Consider the following 16626-nt stretch of genomic DNA (forward strand, 5'->3'; position numbering starts at 1 on the left):
AGTTGCGCTAACTGCTGAGCAGGCGAAGTATACACAGGTTTAACATAGTCTTTTGGAGATAAATACCGAGGAACAGTCTCAGCCTGCCGTTTGATTCTCACGATTGCAAACCCCGGGAGGACTTCCACAGCAACTGCAGCAGCCTCCTCAGGGGGAGATACATGGACAGGCTCAGGCACCTCTTCCTGCTGTTCCTCTACTCCAGTTTCTTGCTCTATTTCCTGCTCCTCCAATTCATTCCCTCTATCTTGTTCTACTTTCCATTCTTTCAATGCCTCATACAACAGTCTCTAAGTAGTAGCCAAATCAACAGCAGTCACCTCCCATAGTCTCTTTCCAACCCTTTTCCATGCATGGACACTGAAAGCAGTGTCGGCATTGGCTTCCAAGTCCTGTGATTTGCACCATATCAGTAAACTACGAAGATCATAATCAGAAGTTTGAACATTGTTTTCTTTTCAGTAAAGTTTTCCACGTGGACAAAACAGTATTTTCCTCGTTTGATAAATTATTTCCCATTATTTTTCCCAATTGCTCACCTCAAATCAGACGTCTGAATAAGGTCCGGACCTCCGCAGCGTCCCTGCTGCCTCCACTCATTTTTTATAGGGTCCCCTTCAAAATTTTTTTTTCTCTTCACTCTCTTTTTACAGTCCCATTGCAATCATGGCGGACGGTCACCAGATGTTGCTATAGAGCACGATTCGGTACAAAAGTACTTGACTCCATCAAAAGGTGCAAGAGAGAGATTTATTATTTGCAACGTTGCTTTTATACTTTTTAAGACAGTTACACCCATCCAGCATACACATTCAGTGTCCATTGGTCATATAAAAGAAACAAAGTTCCCAGTAGGTGATCGGGAGCCACGTCACTTTGTAAGCTAGCCAGAGTCCATATCTCTTAGCTTTCTCTCCTTTATCTTGTCTCCATGGTGACAACCTTGGTCTTCCTTCAGAAGAGATATGGGGCTTCTCTTTTTCTTCAGGAGGCCTTTGCTAGCTCACGAAAACAGCACAGAATATCTTTCCTACATATTACAGCGGTTTTCTGAGGTCCCAGGAGGAGGGAAGAGACGAGACAGTAGACTCCATGCATCAGAAGGCTTGATTTATTATGATATGATATATAGGATATAAAAACTATACTAAAAGAATAAAGAGAAGGATTACACTACAAAGCTAAGCTAAGAATAGAAAAGAATGTCTAAACTGAAGTCTTCTCAGCCCGAGACGGGCCGAACAGGTGAATTGTGATAGGCTCTTAATTGCAAACAGTCTGATGGGGCCAATCACAGATTTTCCCGTGGCATTCCACAGCAGCAGATAAGAATTGTTTACCGTTGTTCCTGAGGCTTCTCAGCTCTCAGGAAAGGAAAATTCCTAAGTAAAGGATTTTTCATAAACTATGTTGGTGACACCTACATATTGTGACCGGCCCAGAGGCCCCATGTATTTTTATTTAGTGGTTTTGTCACATGAAGTTCAGGGATAGTGCAAATAAATTGACTTTAATGGGAAGTGTAATCATGTGGAAAAGCAAAAAAATTGCCCTGCCATGAATCTGTCATATTCTGTGCCAGGTAAAATGATTTTTGAGCAAAAATCCATAACACAAGTGACACATTTCCCATTAGGATCTTAGGAGCATCACTTCAGCCCAACCACCTTGCATGAAAGCTCCTCTTGGGATTTACAGGAACACTACCAGCTGTGAAAAACACATTCACTCTCCTGTGAAAATTAAAAAAGTTTAATAAAGAATAATAGGAGATAAGGACCATAGAGCAAAGGTTATTATGGCTGGGTGCATCTTGGCACTCAGCCAAGTTATCTTCAGCAATACTCCTTGAATACCTTTTTCTTTATATCAGCCTGTTGCATATTCATAGACCCTTATGCATAGTAAACTTTTTCCCAAACTAGTTTACATATTCCAAGAACTGTTTAGCCTGGCTACTCCTTGGGTCCGCCTTTTTAGAGTATGCATATTCCTTGGTTGTGGTTTTAGTCCTTTTTTATCATCGCCTTCAGTTTTGGGCCCTGGCCCACATTGTCTTCAGAAGGTGGGTGCTGATAGTTGGCATATCTGTAGCAGGTTTCGTCTTCGTATGTTCATTGGATGTTATCCCATCCAAGCAGGCATTTTAACACAAGTATACTTATATCAGCTATTTCACTACTATGTCTAAGCTTAATTAACAACAGAAATAAAAACTATATATTTATAACAAAGTTATTTTAACACCACACATATAAAATCCATTTAATACCTGCAAAAAGCCAACATTATAATATGTATCTATAACACAGCTCATAACAACATGGATAAATATGTCCTATGTATCTACAATCTCAGAGGGAGGATTTGAATGTCCCCTGCTTCAAAATGGCAGCCTCTCATCAAGGTCCATGTGGCCATACAGTGGGGCATCCAGAGGGCTATAGTTGTAATGATGAGGGGGAATAAAGAGTATTTTAGGATGCAAATAGTTAAATTTGCCAGTGGTAACCTTCTAAAATATGCATTTCCAAAGAAGCAATGGAAATTCACTATTTTTATGAGTGACTTGATGATCCTTGTAGGTCCCTTTCAACTCAGAATATTTTGTGATCTGTGATTTAGGCATATAGAGTTGGAGATTACTGGTTTCTCTGGGTCTGGATTGAAGGTACTTGAGGTGGTAGTTCATGTTCGGACTCGCGTTTATTATTTCTTATCTGTAAAACAGTCTCACAACCATGAGTTCGGCAGCTTTTCATTAGAAGGCACAAAATGGCTATCTCTTGCTACAAGGTCTTTTAAGACTAAACTATCCAATTAAGAAAGCACACCTAAATTATTTTCCCTTTTAACCCAATATCTGATCCCTGGAAGCCTGCAATGCAGACTTTTCTGTCCAATTACAAAATGCCACCCTAACCCATGAAGAAGGAAGAAGAAGGTAAAGAAGAACAACCTGCCTCCACCCTAAAACCTCCATCTTGCTTCATATTTATTACTATATTCTAAAATCCCAAACTTGAAGTTTTCCACTCTGTGATAGTGCACGCTTCTAACCAACTACACACTCGTAATCCCAGTACTATCAATCAATTTTGGAAGCCTTCTTCACAGCCTCAGGTCAAATGTAGTGTTCTCTTGTGGGTCTGTGCCTTTAAGCACAGAAAGTCTAAAATTCTCAGCATCCAGGATTTCAACTGAGATTTCTACTAAAAACTGCTGATCACACTGAGCACTGTTGTGATGGTTAACAACTGGCCTGAAAGCCTCACAGGCACAAGTAACCCTGTCCTTAACTTGATCAGCCTATACCTATAATAGAAAGGAGATATCTTTGGGAGAGAGGGCACTGAGAGGTGGAGGGGCTTGGCTGCAGAGAACAGCCAGTCAATCCCTGATGAGCATGCACGCAGGCAGCTATTGGTCAGTGAACTGGGTGGCACCAAGATTCTAGCCAATCGGGGTCAAACATAAAAAAGCAAGTGCTGAATAATAAAGTTTGCTATTGCCTCATGAACTTCTGAGTGTTTAGTCATGTCCGTCTCAACTGCAATACAGTGTAACAGTACTGTCAATACTGGAAGATGTGTATGAGGTTGGATGAACTGGAGTGATGGGCATGATGCTGGAGTTCAGTGATGTCAAGTCTGAGGTAGACACACAAAGACCTGGCAGAATGGAAATGGGAGATTTGGGTGTCCTTGATCATGGGCCAGCTAGAAGCTGTCAATGCTATTAAGCCATGGATAAAGCAAATGCGATCCTCAGCTGTCCAAAATGGCATTTTGTCAGAGGCTCATGTAGAAACCCCCCTGGAAAAGGCACTAGTCAGGATCCATGAGTTCTACATTCAATTTGTGTGGCCTACAGCACTGAAAAATTATTTTGACAGGAGACTCTTACTTGTTTCTTTTCCCAGCTCTGATGTGGTTGCTCTGGATTTACACAAAGCTGCCAATGCAGCTAGTAAATGTAGAAAATTATTTGAAATTAAACTTGCAGATTTCCCCTGTCCACTCCAGCTTTGCCCTGAGATTTACTGTCTGAAAAATGTTTCCTTCCCAGTAGCTGTCACTCAATTTTAATTTTAAACTAAATTACAAATCCAGAAGACTAACCAGTTCCAAGAAAAAAAATTCCAAGGGGCATTTATGAATCAGTAGTTGTAAGGACTCATTTACTTTTCATATAGTTCTTGGTATCAAAATATAGACCAGGGAGGGCTGGATCCTCATCTGCTGTTCAGTTTTAGTAAAAGGAAGACATTCACCTTCTTTGCACCAAATGACAAAAGTAATGCAGGGTTTGTTCGTCACAAGTTTGCATTTTGCAGGCACGCTGCTCCTTTCCTTTACAAACAGAAGGGAAACTGAGTCCCTGGGATGCTCTGGAGAGAAAGCCACAGCAGCTGACATTCATAGATTAAGACCCTAAAAAGGAGAGGCAAAACCAAGTACTATTTCAGCACATGGAGGTGATGCACTCAGAAAAGGACACCATTTACAGATTCTCCAGGGAACTGGGGAACTAATCCACTTAATAAAAAACTTTCAGTCCCCATTTCAAGGCAGAAAAACTAAATTTTCAGCCACAAAATTAATCTGCATTACAACAAATTCACTGGAGAAAACAATACAAAATCTAACCTCTTTGGGTAGTTTTTATCAGTTCTTATTTTGCCCCTGAAATGACAATTCTCCCAAAGCTCCGTGGCTCCTACATAAAAGCAAAGTGGCCTGAGCCACAAGTTGCCAAATACCTCACAAGAAATTTGAAACTTTCCATTCATTGTATCCTTAAGTCTAAAGACAATCAGTATGTCTTGCTGGTGGAAAAAAAAATTCAGGAGATGTGTCAGTTCTCCTCTTCCCACATCTGCACCAAACTGCACAGCAATGTTTTCCCTCAGCTGGTGATATATATGAAATAAAATCCAAATCTGGTGTCCACCTCCACAACCACCACCAGACCCAGAATTTGTATTTTCAAGCTTCACAAAAGCCAAGAACTCAGTGGGGCTGAAAACCAACTCAATTCACTCTCATTGCCCATCTTGATACTTAAAATACATGGATAAATGTCTCTTCTCTCACCACTGAGAGCCTTCTCACAGGATAAAAACATTGGAACTGAAGCAAACTCCCTATTTAGCTGGAAATGTAATGAGTTGTTGTTATTATTATTGCTATTTCCATATTGCCTATGAGAAGACTGTCAGGCAGTGGGACCCCAAGTTTAGCACAGCAGTTATTCTTACTATCCTTCTCTTTACTTGTGGCTGTAAATTCCCCGGTATATTTTAGTGGTAACCAAAGGCAGTTCAGCCTAGCACTACCTCTTGTGGTCTGCAAGGACCTGCCCAGAGCTTCATAGCTAGTCTACACATCCATTTCAAATGGCAGTAGGTCTGAGCTTGTCAGCACTATCTGTCTGTGTGAGAAAATCTGAGTGTGACATTGGTCTCATTGACCAGCTTGGAGCTCATTGAAAGCTGGGAGAATGGGACAAGGGGGTACAGTCAGAGAAATACTGGAGTGAAGGTTGCTCAGACACCTTAAGGACTGCTGTGTGTGGGGACATGGAGGCTGTGCAGAAACCACATGCTTAGAAGGGATCCTGCAGAGCAAAATGGGCTCCCAACATAAGGAGGATGTGGACCTGTTGGTGCAAGTCCAGAGGAGGTCACAAAGATTTTCAGAGGCCTGGAGCACTTCTGCTATAGAGATAGGCTGAGAGAGTTGGGGTTGTTCAGCCTGGAGAAGGTGGCTCTGCGAAGACTTAGAGCACTTTCCAGTACCTAAAGGGACTACAAGAGAGCTGGAGAGAGACTTTGGACAAGAGTATGGAGGGATAGGACAAGGGGGAATGGCTTCAAACTGACAGAGGGCAGGTTTATATTAGATATTAGACAGAAATTCTTTACTGTGAGGGTGGTGAGGCACTGGCAGAGGTTGCCCAGAGAAGCTGTGGTTGTTTAATTCTTGGCAGTGTTCAAGGCCAGATTGGATGGGGCATGAAGCCACCTGATCTAGTGGAAGGTGTCCCTACCAACTGTCTTTAAGGCCCCTTTCAACCCAAACCATTGTATGATTCTACGATGGGCAGCAGCTGCTTGTTACTGGTACCTGCACATCCCCTGACATACCCCACCAGTGTTACAGGGAGAAGTGATGGTCCTGCCCTAGTCTGACAGGTAAAAGCAAGCTTTTGCAGTCAGGAAATCACTTTTACATTCTAAATATGCAAAATTAAACACATTAGAGTGGGGAAAAGTGCTGAATTTAGACAGTTGTAACCCAGACCTTAGGGCTTTAGTTTGGAGATGTGACAAAGCAGACTGATGAAAGTGGAAAGAAATCCCAAACAAATTTATATTATTTAAATAATACACCATTTTATTTTGTCTTTAAATAGTTTAACCTTTATGCTACGGACTTGTTTCAAAAAACAGAAGGTCTTATCTTGCACCAAATATATATATATATATATATATATATATATATATATATATAAACCACTCTGTTTTATTATTATTTTTTCTTCAAAGACCATTAAATACTAGAGAAAAACTAAATAATGACTGTTGAGAATAATTTAGAATTTTTAACTAGAGTTCCACATTTTAAACATTTATATTCTAAGCAATTATTTGTTTTCACTAAAGAAGATTGCAAGTTCACACTCCAGCAATTCAGGAACTGCTAAACCCTGAAGGGCTTGAGGCAATGCATACTAAAGTTCATAAGTTCATGGAAAGTCCCACATAAACTCCAGTGGGTTTTGGATCAGGCTCAAGTGCATTGGTTCTTAGCCATACAATGGCTATAATTTCTCTTTCCTGTTGAGAAGAGCAAAATCACACAGGCACCTTTTGCTCTTATTAAAAAAAAAAAAAAAAAAAAGAAAACAACAAAAAAAAAAAAAAAAAAGAAAACCAAACGACTTCCTAGCTATCCAGTGACTGCAATTTTCAGATTACTCATCACCCTTTCAAATTTGTTAAGAATAAGAAAAAAATGTAGTGTTTTAAATAAAAGAAAACTTGCATCAGACTACAATACATGAATTGTTTAAACAAACAGTGTACAATTGGGGTAAGCTTGGTTAAGACACAGTTGTTTTTATATATACATGGAAGTCACATCATATACAAACTGAAAAACAAGAGCGTTAGCATGCGTTTTTCATAGAAAGACTACAAATGGATTTCTGCAACTTTCTTCCCAACTGATGTTCAAAAGACTTTGTGGAACAGGAAAAAGCAGCCACAGTACGTCACTGTTAGTGTTACTGTTGCAAAATGTGGACTAGCCCACTAAAATAATGGCTGAGTTGTGTGATTAACAGAAAAGATCGACAGCCACTACTGATTATAGTGCCTAAATAGCATGGGGCTTTTTCCTACTGCAGTGGGAATGGACTTTATCCACACTGCCCTCCCTGCCTCTTTCCTTCCCCCAGAGAAAGAAATCAGTCACTAGAAGCCCCACATACATTTTTCTGGTCATGCAATATACATGTTTTAGAAAGCTTGAAATTGGAATATCAATCCCTTATCTAATTGTTCTTTAAAGTGCAGTCTGAGCTGGTTTTTTGGGTTTTTTTTTGTTTGTTTTTGCCTGCAGATAAAATTATTGGAAGCCAAATAAAATTTATAAACCAGCCAACCCAAAAAGAAAACAGAGCTTCCCATGTCCTCATTGCTGCCTGTTCAGCCTCAAATGGCGGAAAATCTGATGATAGAGCTGTACAAAATTCCTACTAGAAACAACAGGAATACAAAGAAATGTTTTAATTGCACAATAGACATTTAAAGTGAATATAATCTTGTAAAGTCTAATCTTTGGTTTTTGCCTTGAGAAAGGCTCAAAATTACAGGTGAGTGGCAAGAATTTCCATATACACTACAGAAACTACAGCCTGCTAAAGTAAGTAGTTTTGCTGATTTCAGCAAATATTCTGGTAGAAAGTGTTTCCTGAATCATATCTGAAAAAACAATTCCAAAATTACTATAAGAGACATGACCTAAAGCCAGGAAAATAGTACAGATCTATTTAAAAAAATAACAATAATGATTTTAAAAATCACAACCTTAAGTTCTTATCCTGCAACACCTTTTAGGACAGAGTTTTAAGCACTTGAATGGTCCATCTAGTTTCAGCAAACTGTCCTTGCTGAATGTTACACAGCTGCTAAAGTGCTTTGCCAGACTAGGGTTTTGGAATTTGTTTGGGGTTGGGTTTTTTTTGAGATGGTGAATGACGCAAATAAGCAACAGTAGAAATGAGGACTGCAAGCAAAATGTTTCATTTCTCTCCTACTCCAGGCAAGACTGATTTAGGCAAAAAAATTCAGCTCTATTTAAAAAAGAGAGGGATGCTGGGCCTTTTTATTACTTTTCTTTTTCCTGTGCTTTTGCCATATTCATCTGCTACTAAGTCACTACTATTACTATTTTAAACCATAACAAGACATGGTAAATGATCAGTGAAACACAGTAGTCAGATAAAATACAACTGAAGAGCGCAAACTATAAATTATATTGAAAATAAAAATGCTTAAAATAAAAGCTGTTCAGTGCATATGTTAAGAGCAATTTGCATTAAAGACAGTCCCTCCTGCTGGTAAAATATCTAAATCAGCTTGGGTAAAAATACTCTTGGCCCAATTTTCAGAAGTATTGAATACCCCTAGTTCCACTGAAATCAGTGAGGACACATCATTTTTGAAAATCACTGATGCTCACACACCAAAACGCTAACTTCTACTAACAAACTCAATATACTGATAAATTAAAAATGTTCTGAAATTGGAGGTGAGAAAGGGTGGGTGGACATAAGTCTGCACAGTTATTTCTTCAGATTAACATGCACATGTTAGAAACTGTAGATGCGTTTTAAATTTGGTGCTATTAGGTTTTAATTCTGGGAGGAATCCTTTGAAAAGGTAAAACCATTTTAAATTATATTGAAATCATACTACATTCTTATGCAAATGAAAAAGATCATTAGTTTGAATTTCGTAAAGCCAAGAAGGGAGCTTCTGAAGTTGAAGCTTTAACAATGAACTTCTGTGCCACAAAGGGGAGAAGGGGTGGGGACAGAAACAAAGGGACGCTGCATTACAGTAGATATTTGCGTCTTGTATCCTCATCCAAAGTGAGGTCTACTACTTCTGGGGGTGAAGACCAGTTCTGTTGGGGAGTCACTGCTGTCCATGATTGTGTTTGCTGAGTGTTAATATATTGTGAGCTTGAGCCATGTTTCCAAGATGACACACTCTGAATCACACCTCCCCTGGGATGCACATACCTGTAGCAAGGCAAAACCCACAAAGGAATAAAACTACTATTGAATTCGGGAGCAAGATTCTTAGTTGCAGTGTTTTATCACACAGGCATCTTGTTAACATGCCCCTCTCTAAAATGTCCTCCTGGATTTTCCATTTGTAGAGTCCATCACATCTTAAATACCCAGTAAACAAAGCTGAGACTAAATTTAAACTTGGTGGTGGTGATTAAATTATTTTTAAGAACTGAATTCTGCCAGTGGGTATAAAGTGATATTTCTTTACAAAATATGTGCATGGATCCCAAGGATCTTGAAGAAGTCTGCCCTATTATGTGTAATACCATGCATTATTGAGAAGCATAGTTTCCTGATAGCAGTTTTACCTGCTGGACTTAGAAAAATTTTAAGTGAGGTTGGATGAGACAAAGAAAAGCTATCGTTCTGTATGAAATCAAACCCATGTTAAAATAAGGAGGCAATGATACTTTAATTACAATAATTAAAAAAGAAAGCTTGTCAATTCCATTATTACAGCCATTGCATTTGATATTTATTTTGGTCTTTTTAACTAAAATTACAATAATGCTGAGAAATGCTCACTGATAACAGTACAGCCCAACTTCAGCAAAACAATGAATCTTTCAGTGATTATAGTCAATGAGACTAAATAATGTATTTAAAGATAAACACACACTCGAGTGCCTTGCTGAAGCGAGGTACATATCTACTTATTTGCACAGTATTTTTACCTATTACATTCATAGTAAATATGATTGAAGTACAATATAATAATAATTAGTAAAAAAGCACAACACAATGAAAGACCAAGTTCTTTATATGATAAAGTGATGACAAGAATTTACTGGAGTATTTAAGATGATAATTTCCACCTGTAAGTCTTAAAGAAACACTAGGAAAACTTGCTATCTAGTGCTCCAAAAATTGGTTTGCCTCTGATAAGTACTGATGGTGGCTGCACACATAAGTAGGAGGTGTTTTGGCTGCTGGGGTAAGCTTTTCCCATTTCTTTGTGAATGTGCATGTACTGTATTTCAGGAACCCAAATTTTATGCATTGCTCAAATATCCCAGGCATTTTTAAAAATTTTTATTTTTAGGTTATGCAATTTATTTTCTCCAGAACTACTTAGGTTATGCTCATCTCTCTTGGTTCGCGTTAGCATTTAATGAAATAAAATGAAAAATCTCATTCTCTGAGCTGTAACTTCTCTGAATATAAATGTCTCATTGTCTTCTCAGATACACTATTTACTTTTGGATGTGATGTTTTGATGTTTAGAATGACTTTTTCATTACTTCTTCAGGCTTAAAAATACATACTTAAAGTGCGTTTCTACAAAGAATTAGCAATAAGAGACTGGAACTCTAGCAAATGTATCTGATTTCTTTCTTTTAAGAAGAAATATTTTTAGCCAGTAAAAACTAGTCTGTGGGAGATGATAGATGGCTACATGAACAAAGGAAAGCACAAAAGTGTACTTTAAGTCTGCCTTTGTTGAAATTATTTCATTCCATATCTACTAAAACTGATTTTAAATGGCAGTTCTGCATTTACTTCACATTTCCCTTCTTGTACACCATAAATATTATTGAGGCAAGCTGCATGGAAAGTTTTTAAATAGGGGACCTCAAACAGAAGGGCTGTGCATGCATACTGCTAGACAGTTTTACACAAACTAGTATTGGAGGACAAGTCCACACTGCTTATTATTGGCACAAAGATACTCCAAGCCCTGGGTCTGCTGGATAAATAGTCAGGAGAGCTACTTCCTAAGGAATTAGTATCTTCCAAAAAAGTTAGCCACTCAAGGATTTTCATTATTCTAAAAGCAAAGAGTAAATCTCTTCCTTCTGGATCTTAAAATTTCCTTTTTTCATATTCAACAGCACTGGACTGTGCCCATACTATCTGTACAGTTTCCTGCCTGGGAAACTGGGTCCTACACACCTTCATTCTTCCTTTCACCAAGAAAGATGTGGTGAAGGGACAACAGGGAACAGCTCTGCTTTGTCCCTCCTTTTTCTGACTCCAAGCATCCACCACATCCACCAGGCAGCAACTAGTTTTAGAGAGACCTTGTCTGTATACTGTTTTAACTTGCTTTTATTCCACCAAATTGACATTCCATACTATATGCAAATGCCAGTCTTGTTCAACTGCTTGGTGATATCTTAAGCCAAGGAAAGATCATAGGCTAAAGATGAAGAGTAACATTAAAAAAAGTCCTAGTAAAAATAACACCTGAAGCACAGCTGGACAGCTTTCTATCTGAGCTTGAGAAAAACCTCTGATTTCTGTACCCTCCTCTACTTTGGGGATTTGAACTCTCTTGTATCCTGAAATAAAACCAAGATTCATAAAGATATGATTTTCAGTCTAAAGGGGTTATCTTAAGGTATAAGCTATTGAAAAGTTAATAGCATTTTTACAACTACTGATTAATTAAAGAGGAAGTTGATTAAATGCTTAAAGCTAATATATTGAAAGGAAACAAGAACCTATATAAATATTTTAGTTTCATTATTTGCATATTCACACTATTCCTTTAAAATCTGAATTCCTGATGTCTATACATTTGGTATCTCAATATTTGGTACTTTAATAGTACATATCTTTAGCCTGTTAATGTTTGATATCAAATCACAAGCTTAATAAGAATACTTATCAAGTTGGTAATGTTCTAAAGGAAAATACATTCTGATATCACCGTGACCAGTGGAACAGAAAAATTGAGTGCAACATTTGCTACCTTTTGGACGTCAGTCATGGATGGATAACTAAAGCAGTGAAAGTCAGAATTTTTTTCTTTATTAATTTTGGCAATACAGATATTCTGATAAAATGAAATAAATATTAGAACAAGAAAAAGGAATTCATACCTGGCATGTTCCTGAACTCCAATAATCTCTACTTCACTATCAGAAGAGGCGATATTAATTTCTTCATTGATCTGGGCATTACTTAAAGATGTTTTGTCACCTGCAAGGAAGCCTGGATCCAAATGACCTATAGATGGGGAAAATGCAAATACAGCCAACGTTTAACAACTTACATAACTCAGAAATCAGCTGAATAAGGAATTTCCCTAGTGAACAAAAAAAAAAAAAATACTGAAACACTGCAAATGGAAAATATTTTTAGATTAAGTTATCCAACTTTCTGTTTATCACCCAATACAAGATGACCACTGGATTTATCCAGTCTCAATAGCTCCAGTGATGGTGTTATCACACAAATGTGAACCAAGTCCGATTGTTGCATCAAGAACATTCAATGTAATTAGGATTTCCAGCTGTTCTTTTATGACAATGCTGAGTTAGGCTGCCTAAACCCCTGTAAAATAAAGGAACAAGACCATCTAATACAAATAAATAAAACTCAATGATACTGTGAAAAATAAAGCCTATAGACTGGACATAAATATCACACACTGTGGAAATTTTTTTTTTTTTTTTAAATAGGGGAAGCCAGTCAATGAAATAAAAAACAATAAACCCATCAGTTTCTGGCCATGCTGCTTCACACATCTGCTGTAACATTATTGCAAAGACTTATAAAAAAACCCTCTGTTTTTCTCAAGTCCAGTATACAGCAGTGGTTTTTTTTATTACAGTTCCTCAATGATATCCAGTTCCTCAGTCTGTCCTCTCTAAACAATAAGAAGGTTCTTAACCCCAATTAGTGAAGCTGTGTTTGGACATATTAAATAATATTTGCATAGAAAAAACAAACCAGACCAAATTATTTCTTTTACAGTAAATACATTATTTAAAAAATAAGATTGGAATTGAAAAAGATAACTTTTATTTTTAAAAATGTTGTTTTAGGGAACAAAAAAAGACAATTACTTCTACTGTCTCTTTAGCAGTAACCTGGGGGATACTGGGCAGCCTTGAAGCAGATGACTACCTACTCCTTGGGAACCACTCATCTGTATTACACAAGGGAAGAATCAGTAATCAAGCAGGAAATTTGAGAGGAGGTGAATATATTATGTATATCTAGCTTGAGTAGGCATCTCTTCAAAGATGAGAGGATGTAATGGTTTTACAGTGATGAAAAGTTTAAGATTGAATGAGCCCTTTCCCCCATCCCTCCCTCATAACAGTGGAGGGAAGAAAAAAACCAAAAAATGAAACTACAAGAGGTTAAAAAGGGTTAGAGCCACAATTTTATTAAATAAAATAGCAATAAACACAACAATAAAAAAGAAAATTGTACAGAAGAGGGAGTGGTTTAACCAACAAAAGCAATGTGTTGATGATGTTTTGGGGTTTACCTTTTCTTCTTTTATATGTTTTCAGTATTCTTTGCACGTATATTTGTAGCTCTGTAGTCTATTGTATTAGTGGCTAGTTTTCCAAGTACTTTTCTATGGCCTTTCCCTAGGCAGAAAGACAAAACAAATTCCAGAGCTCCAAGCCCCGGGGGCTACAAGGGCCCTATGCTATCTTGTTTCTTCCTGGGAACCAAGGTTGAGAACAACTCTTCGGGATACATTTTCATGGACAAAGTACAGCTAGTGACAAGGGGGGAATCCAGAAAAGGGGCTTGACTTGGGAGGGAATTGCATCACCACTTGTCCTCCTAATTGGTGCTTTTTATCAATTATACCAATTTCCTAAAACCTATAAAAATGTATTCACCCCTGTGGAGGCGGGCTTTTGTGCACATCTTTCCATAACTGCCCCAGAGGGCCTTCAAATAAAGATCTGCTCTTATATTACCTCCTTACTAAAATGATCTTGAGTTTCATTTCCATGCTCAGAAAAAGTCAACAATATCATGTGGCCTCTCTCGAACAAAGAAAAGATGGCAGGGACTTATGGAGCAATTCCAATGGGGGATGGGAGGTGCTGGTGCTGCCTGGAGCAGCTCCAGATTTGCAGTGGAGGGTTTCCTGCTCTGGCACTGCGGCAGTGGCAGTGGCGGTGGCAGTGAGTATCTCTCCCTGCTGAGTTCAGTTTGACACCAGGTTCCTGCAATGCCAATACCACTGGGGGTGTGTGGGGAGGTTGGTTCTGCCACCTTACTGCCTCTTCTTACCACCTCACTGGGCTCCTTTTCAGCTCAGCTGGAGTCTCTCTTGGCTTGGCTGGACTCAGTTAAAATTAGTGCCCTTGCTCCAGGTCACTTTGCTACCCTGAAGCGGGGGAAGAACTGGTCCCATGGTGAACTGAAAGCTGTGCAGCCCTGGCTCCACTGGTCTCAGCTGCATAACAGAGCTGTCACTTCAGCACCGTCCCCCTGGAGTAGTGCCAATGTCTCTCCTCAGCCCCTTTTTCTTCAAAAACATCCTGGAGGGATGGGAAATGGGGGAAAATGGCAGGGCATGGGGTGCTGGGATCTGCAGGTCCTTTAGCTGGAGTGAGCCTAACAAAAATGGCCCCCCTTCCATTTCTGGCCATGGCATTTTCCCTGCCAAAAGCATGCTGTGTTAGTTTAACACAACCTGGCTTTTAGTGGGGGCGGAGGAAGCCACAGAAGCTGCCTCTGAGAGAGAAACTCCTAGAAACTTCTACTATGTCCAGCAGAGCCAATCCCTGAAGGCGCTGATCATGGACATAATGGCTGACCCAATTAGAGAAGTTGGGAATGCCTCTGTGATAGCATATTTAAGAAAGAAAAGACCATGGGAAGCTCTCTTTCTTCCGCAGAGGGGTGGGTAGGTGTCGGTGCCCTCCTAGCACTGAGAGCAGCCTTGTGGCTGGCACTGGGGGTGGCTGGGGCCAGGAGCCATCTCAGCCCCGGGAGTGGCGGCACAGCTGGGGCGGTGCAGTTGGGGCGGCACAGCATGGCTCGCAATGAACTTTACTTGCTTAGCTACTTTTAACCAGCTGTGCTGCTGACAGAAGAGCAGAGGCAGTGACAATAGCTTCTCCTTTTCGATGCCCCGCATGAAGAGAAGCCCTAGATGGCAGCTGGCACCACCTGCTCGGTTCTGGCAGGGACTACATGGCCAGCCGCGAGGGGCATGGCGAGCAGCTCCCCAACGCAGATCAACCTTTCGGCACTGCAGAATTCTATAAAAACTTTTCAATTGATAGAACTTGAGAACAAGCGAACCTAGGAACACCAATTCTCTCCCGAGTCAAAGAAAAGGTGAAGACACCTGAAGAGAGCAACATGATGACACTAAGGTCGGTGCAAAGGAGGGAGGGGGAGGATGAGGTGCTCTGGGCATTGGAGATGAAATCCTTCTGCAAGCCATGGTGAGGACTATAATACAACAAACTGTTTCCTTGTAATTCATGAAGTGTATGGGGGGGATGCAGAGTTCACGTGCAGCCCGTGAAAAAGAGTGCTCACACTGGAGTGCATGGATGCTGAAAAGCTGAAATATAGTGAGAAACTTGAACAGGGAGAAAAGACCCTTGCTTTCTGAGATAGAGAAAGAGGACCCTAGCTTCCAGACTAGAACAGCTTATCCTTAAAAGACTACACCCCATGAACCAATGACCCATGAAAACAGTTGTGGGAAGACTGCCTGTAGAAGGGATTCATGTTGCAGCAGGTCAGGCGGGACTGCTACTTGTGAAAATTAGAACCCCACTGGAAAAGTTCGCAGTGAACTGTCTCCCGTGGAAAAGACCCCACAGCATAGGAAAAGAGACTCCTCTCCCTAAGCAAACTGAAAAAAGATTTTTTAGAAGTGACAAACTGACTGAAAACCCTATGTTTTGTCTCCTTTCATTGTTGGTAGAAAGGAAAGAAGGGCTGGAGAGGAGGGGAAAGGTGTTCTAAAGTTTTATTTTAGTTCTCATTATCCTCTTTTAAATTCTGTTAATAAATTTTTCTTTATGCCTTTCAAGTTTTGAACCTGTTTTGCCCTTTAGAGTGTTTCTTCCCAATGCTTACCTCAACTCATGAGCCCCTTTGATTTTTCTTTCCCACTCCTCAACTATAGCAGAGGAGAATGAGTGAATGGTTTTTTGTGGGTTTCTGGCTTCTAGCTTCTAGCCAGTGTCAAACTCCAACACATGCCCATGGTTATGATGTAAAATGGTATTGAATATTGAATAAACAGCACTGAAAGCTCCACCCCCTTGTCTCTGTACCCAAGACATTGTCACCCCTTATTCTATACCATGCAACTCATGCCCAGATTTTATAGCTTTAAAATGTATACGCATACACAAACAAATAACTATATACAAACACAGTTATTATTTAAGTGCTCAATGACAGTTTCCCCCAAGAATTTTGTTAATTTTAGTCCGTGACTAGTGTAACTTGAGTAGTCCAAATTCATTGGCCAGAGTATTTATGATATACAATGGGACCGTGTCCTGGGGTGACGTTAGGATGCTG

General features: G+C 39.5%; 1 protein-coding gene across 2 annotated transcripts in view; it reads right to left on the reverse strand.

Annotated features, from left to right (window-relative positions):
• Positions 1-731: 731 nt before the first annotated feature.
• The window catches only part of LOC103824813 (uncharacterized protein C18orf25-like), a 101354-nt gene continuing 85459 nt past the window's right edge, over positions 732-16626 (reverse strand). The window contains exons 4-5 of one of the 2 annotated variants that reach the window (XM_050986409.1): positions 12195-12321; positions 732-4433 (exon numbers count right to left, since the gene is read on the reverse strand). In XM_050986409.1, the coding sequence (XP_050842366.1) occupies positions 4355-4433; positions 12195-12321 (206 nt within the window). In that variant the 3' untranslated portion in view covers positions 732-4354. Of the gene's footprint in view, positions 4434-6525; positions 9316-12194; positions 12322-16626 lie in introns of those variants that run through there. The other variant, XM_050986408.1, reaches the window with a different exon arrangement.

Source organism: Serinus canaria, chromosome W (assembly GCF_022539315.1).
Source record: "Serinus canaria isolate serCan28SL12 chromosome W, serCan2020, whole genome shotgun sequence".
NCBI lineage: Eukaryota > Metazoa > Chordata > Aves > Passeriformes > Fringillidae > Serinus > Serinus canaria.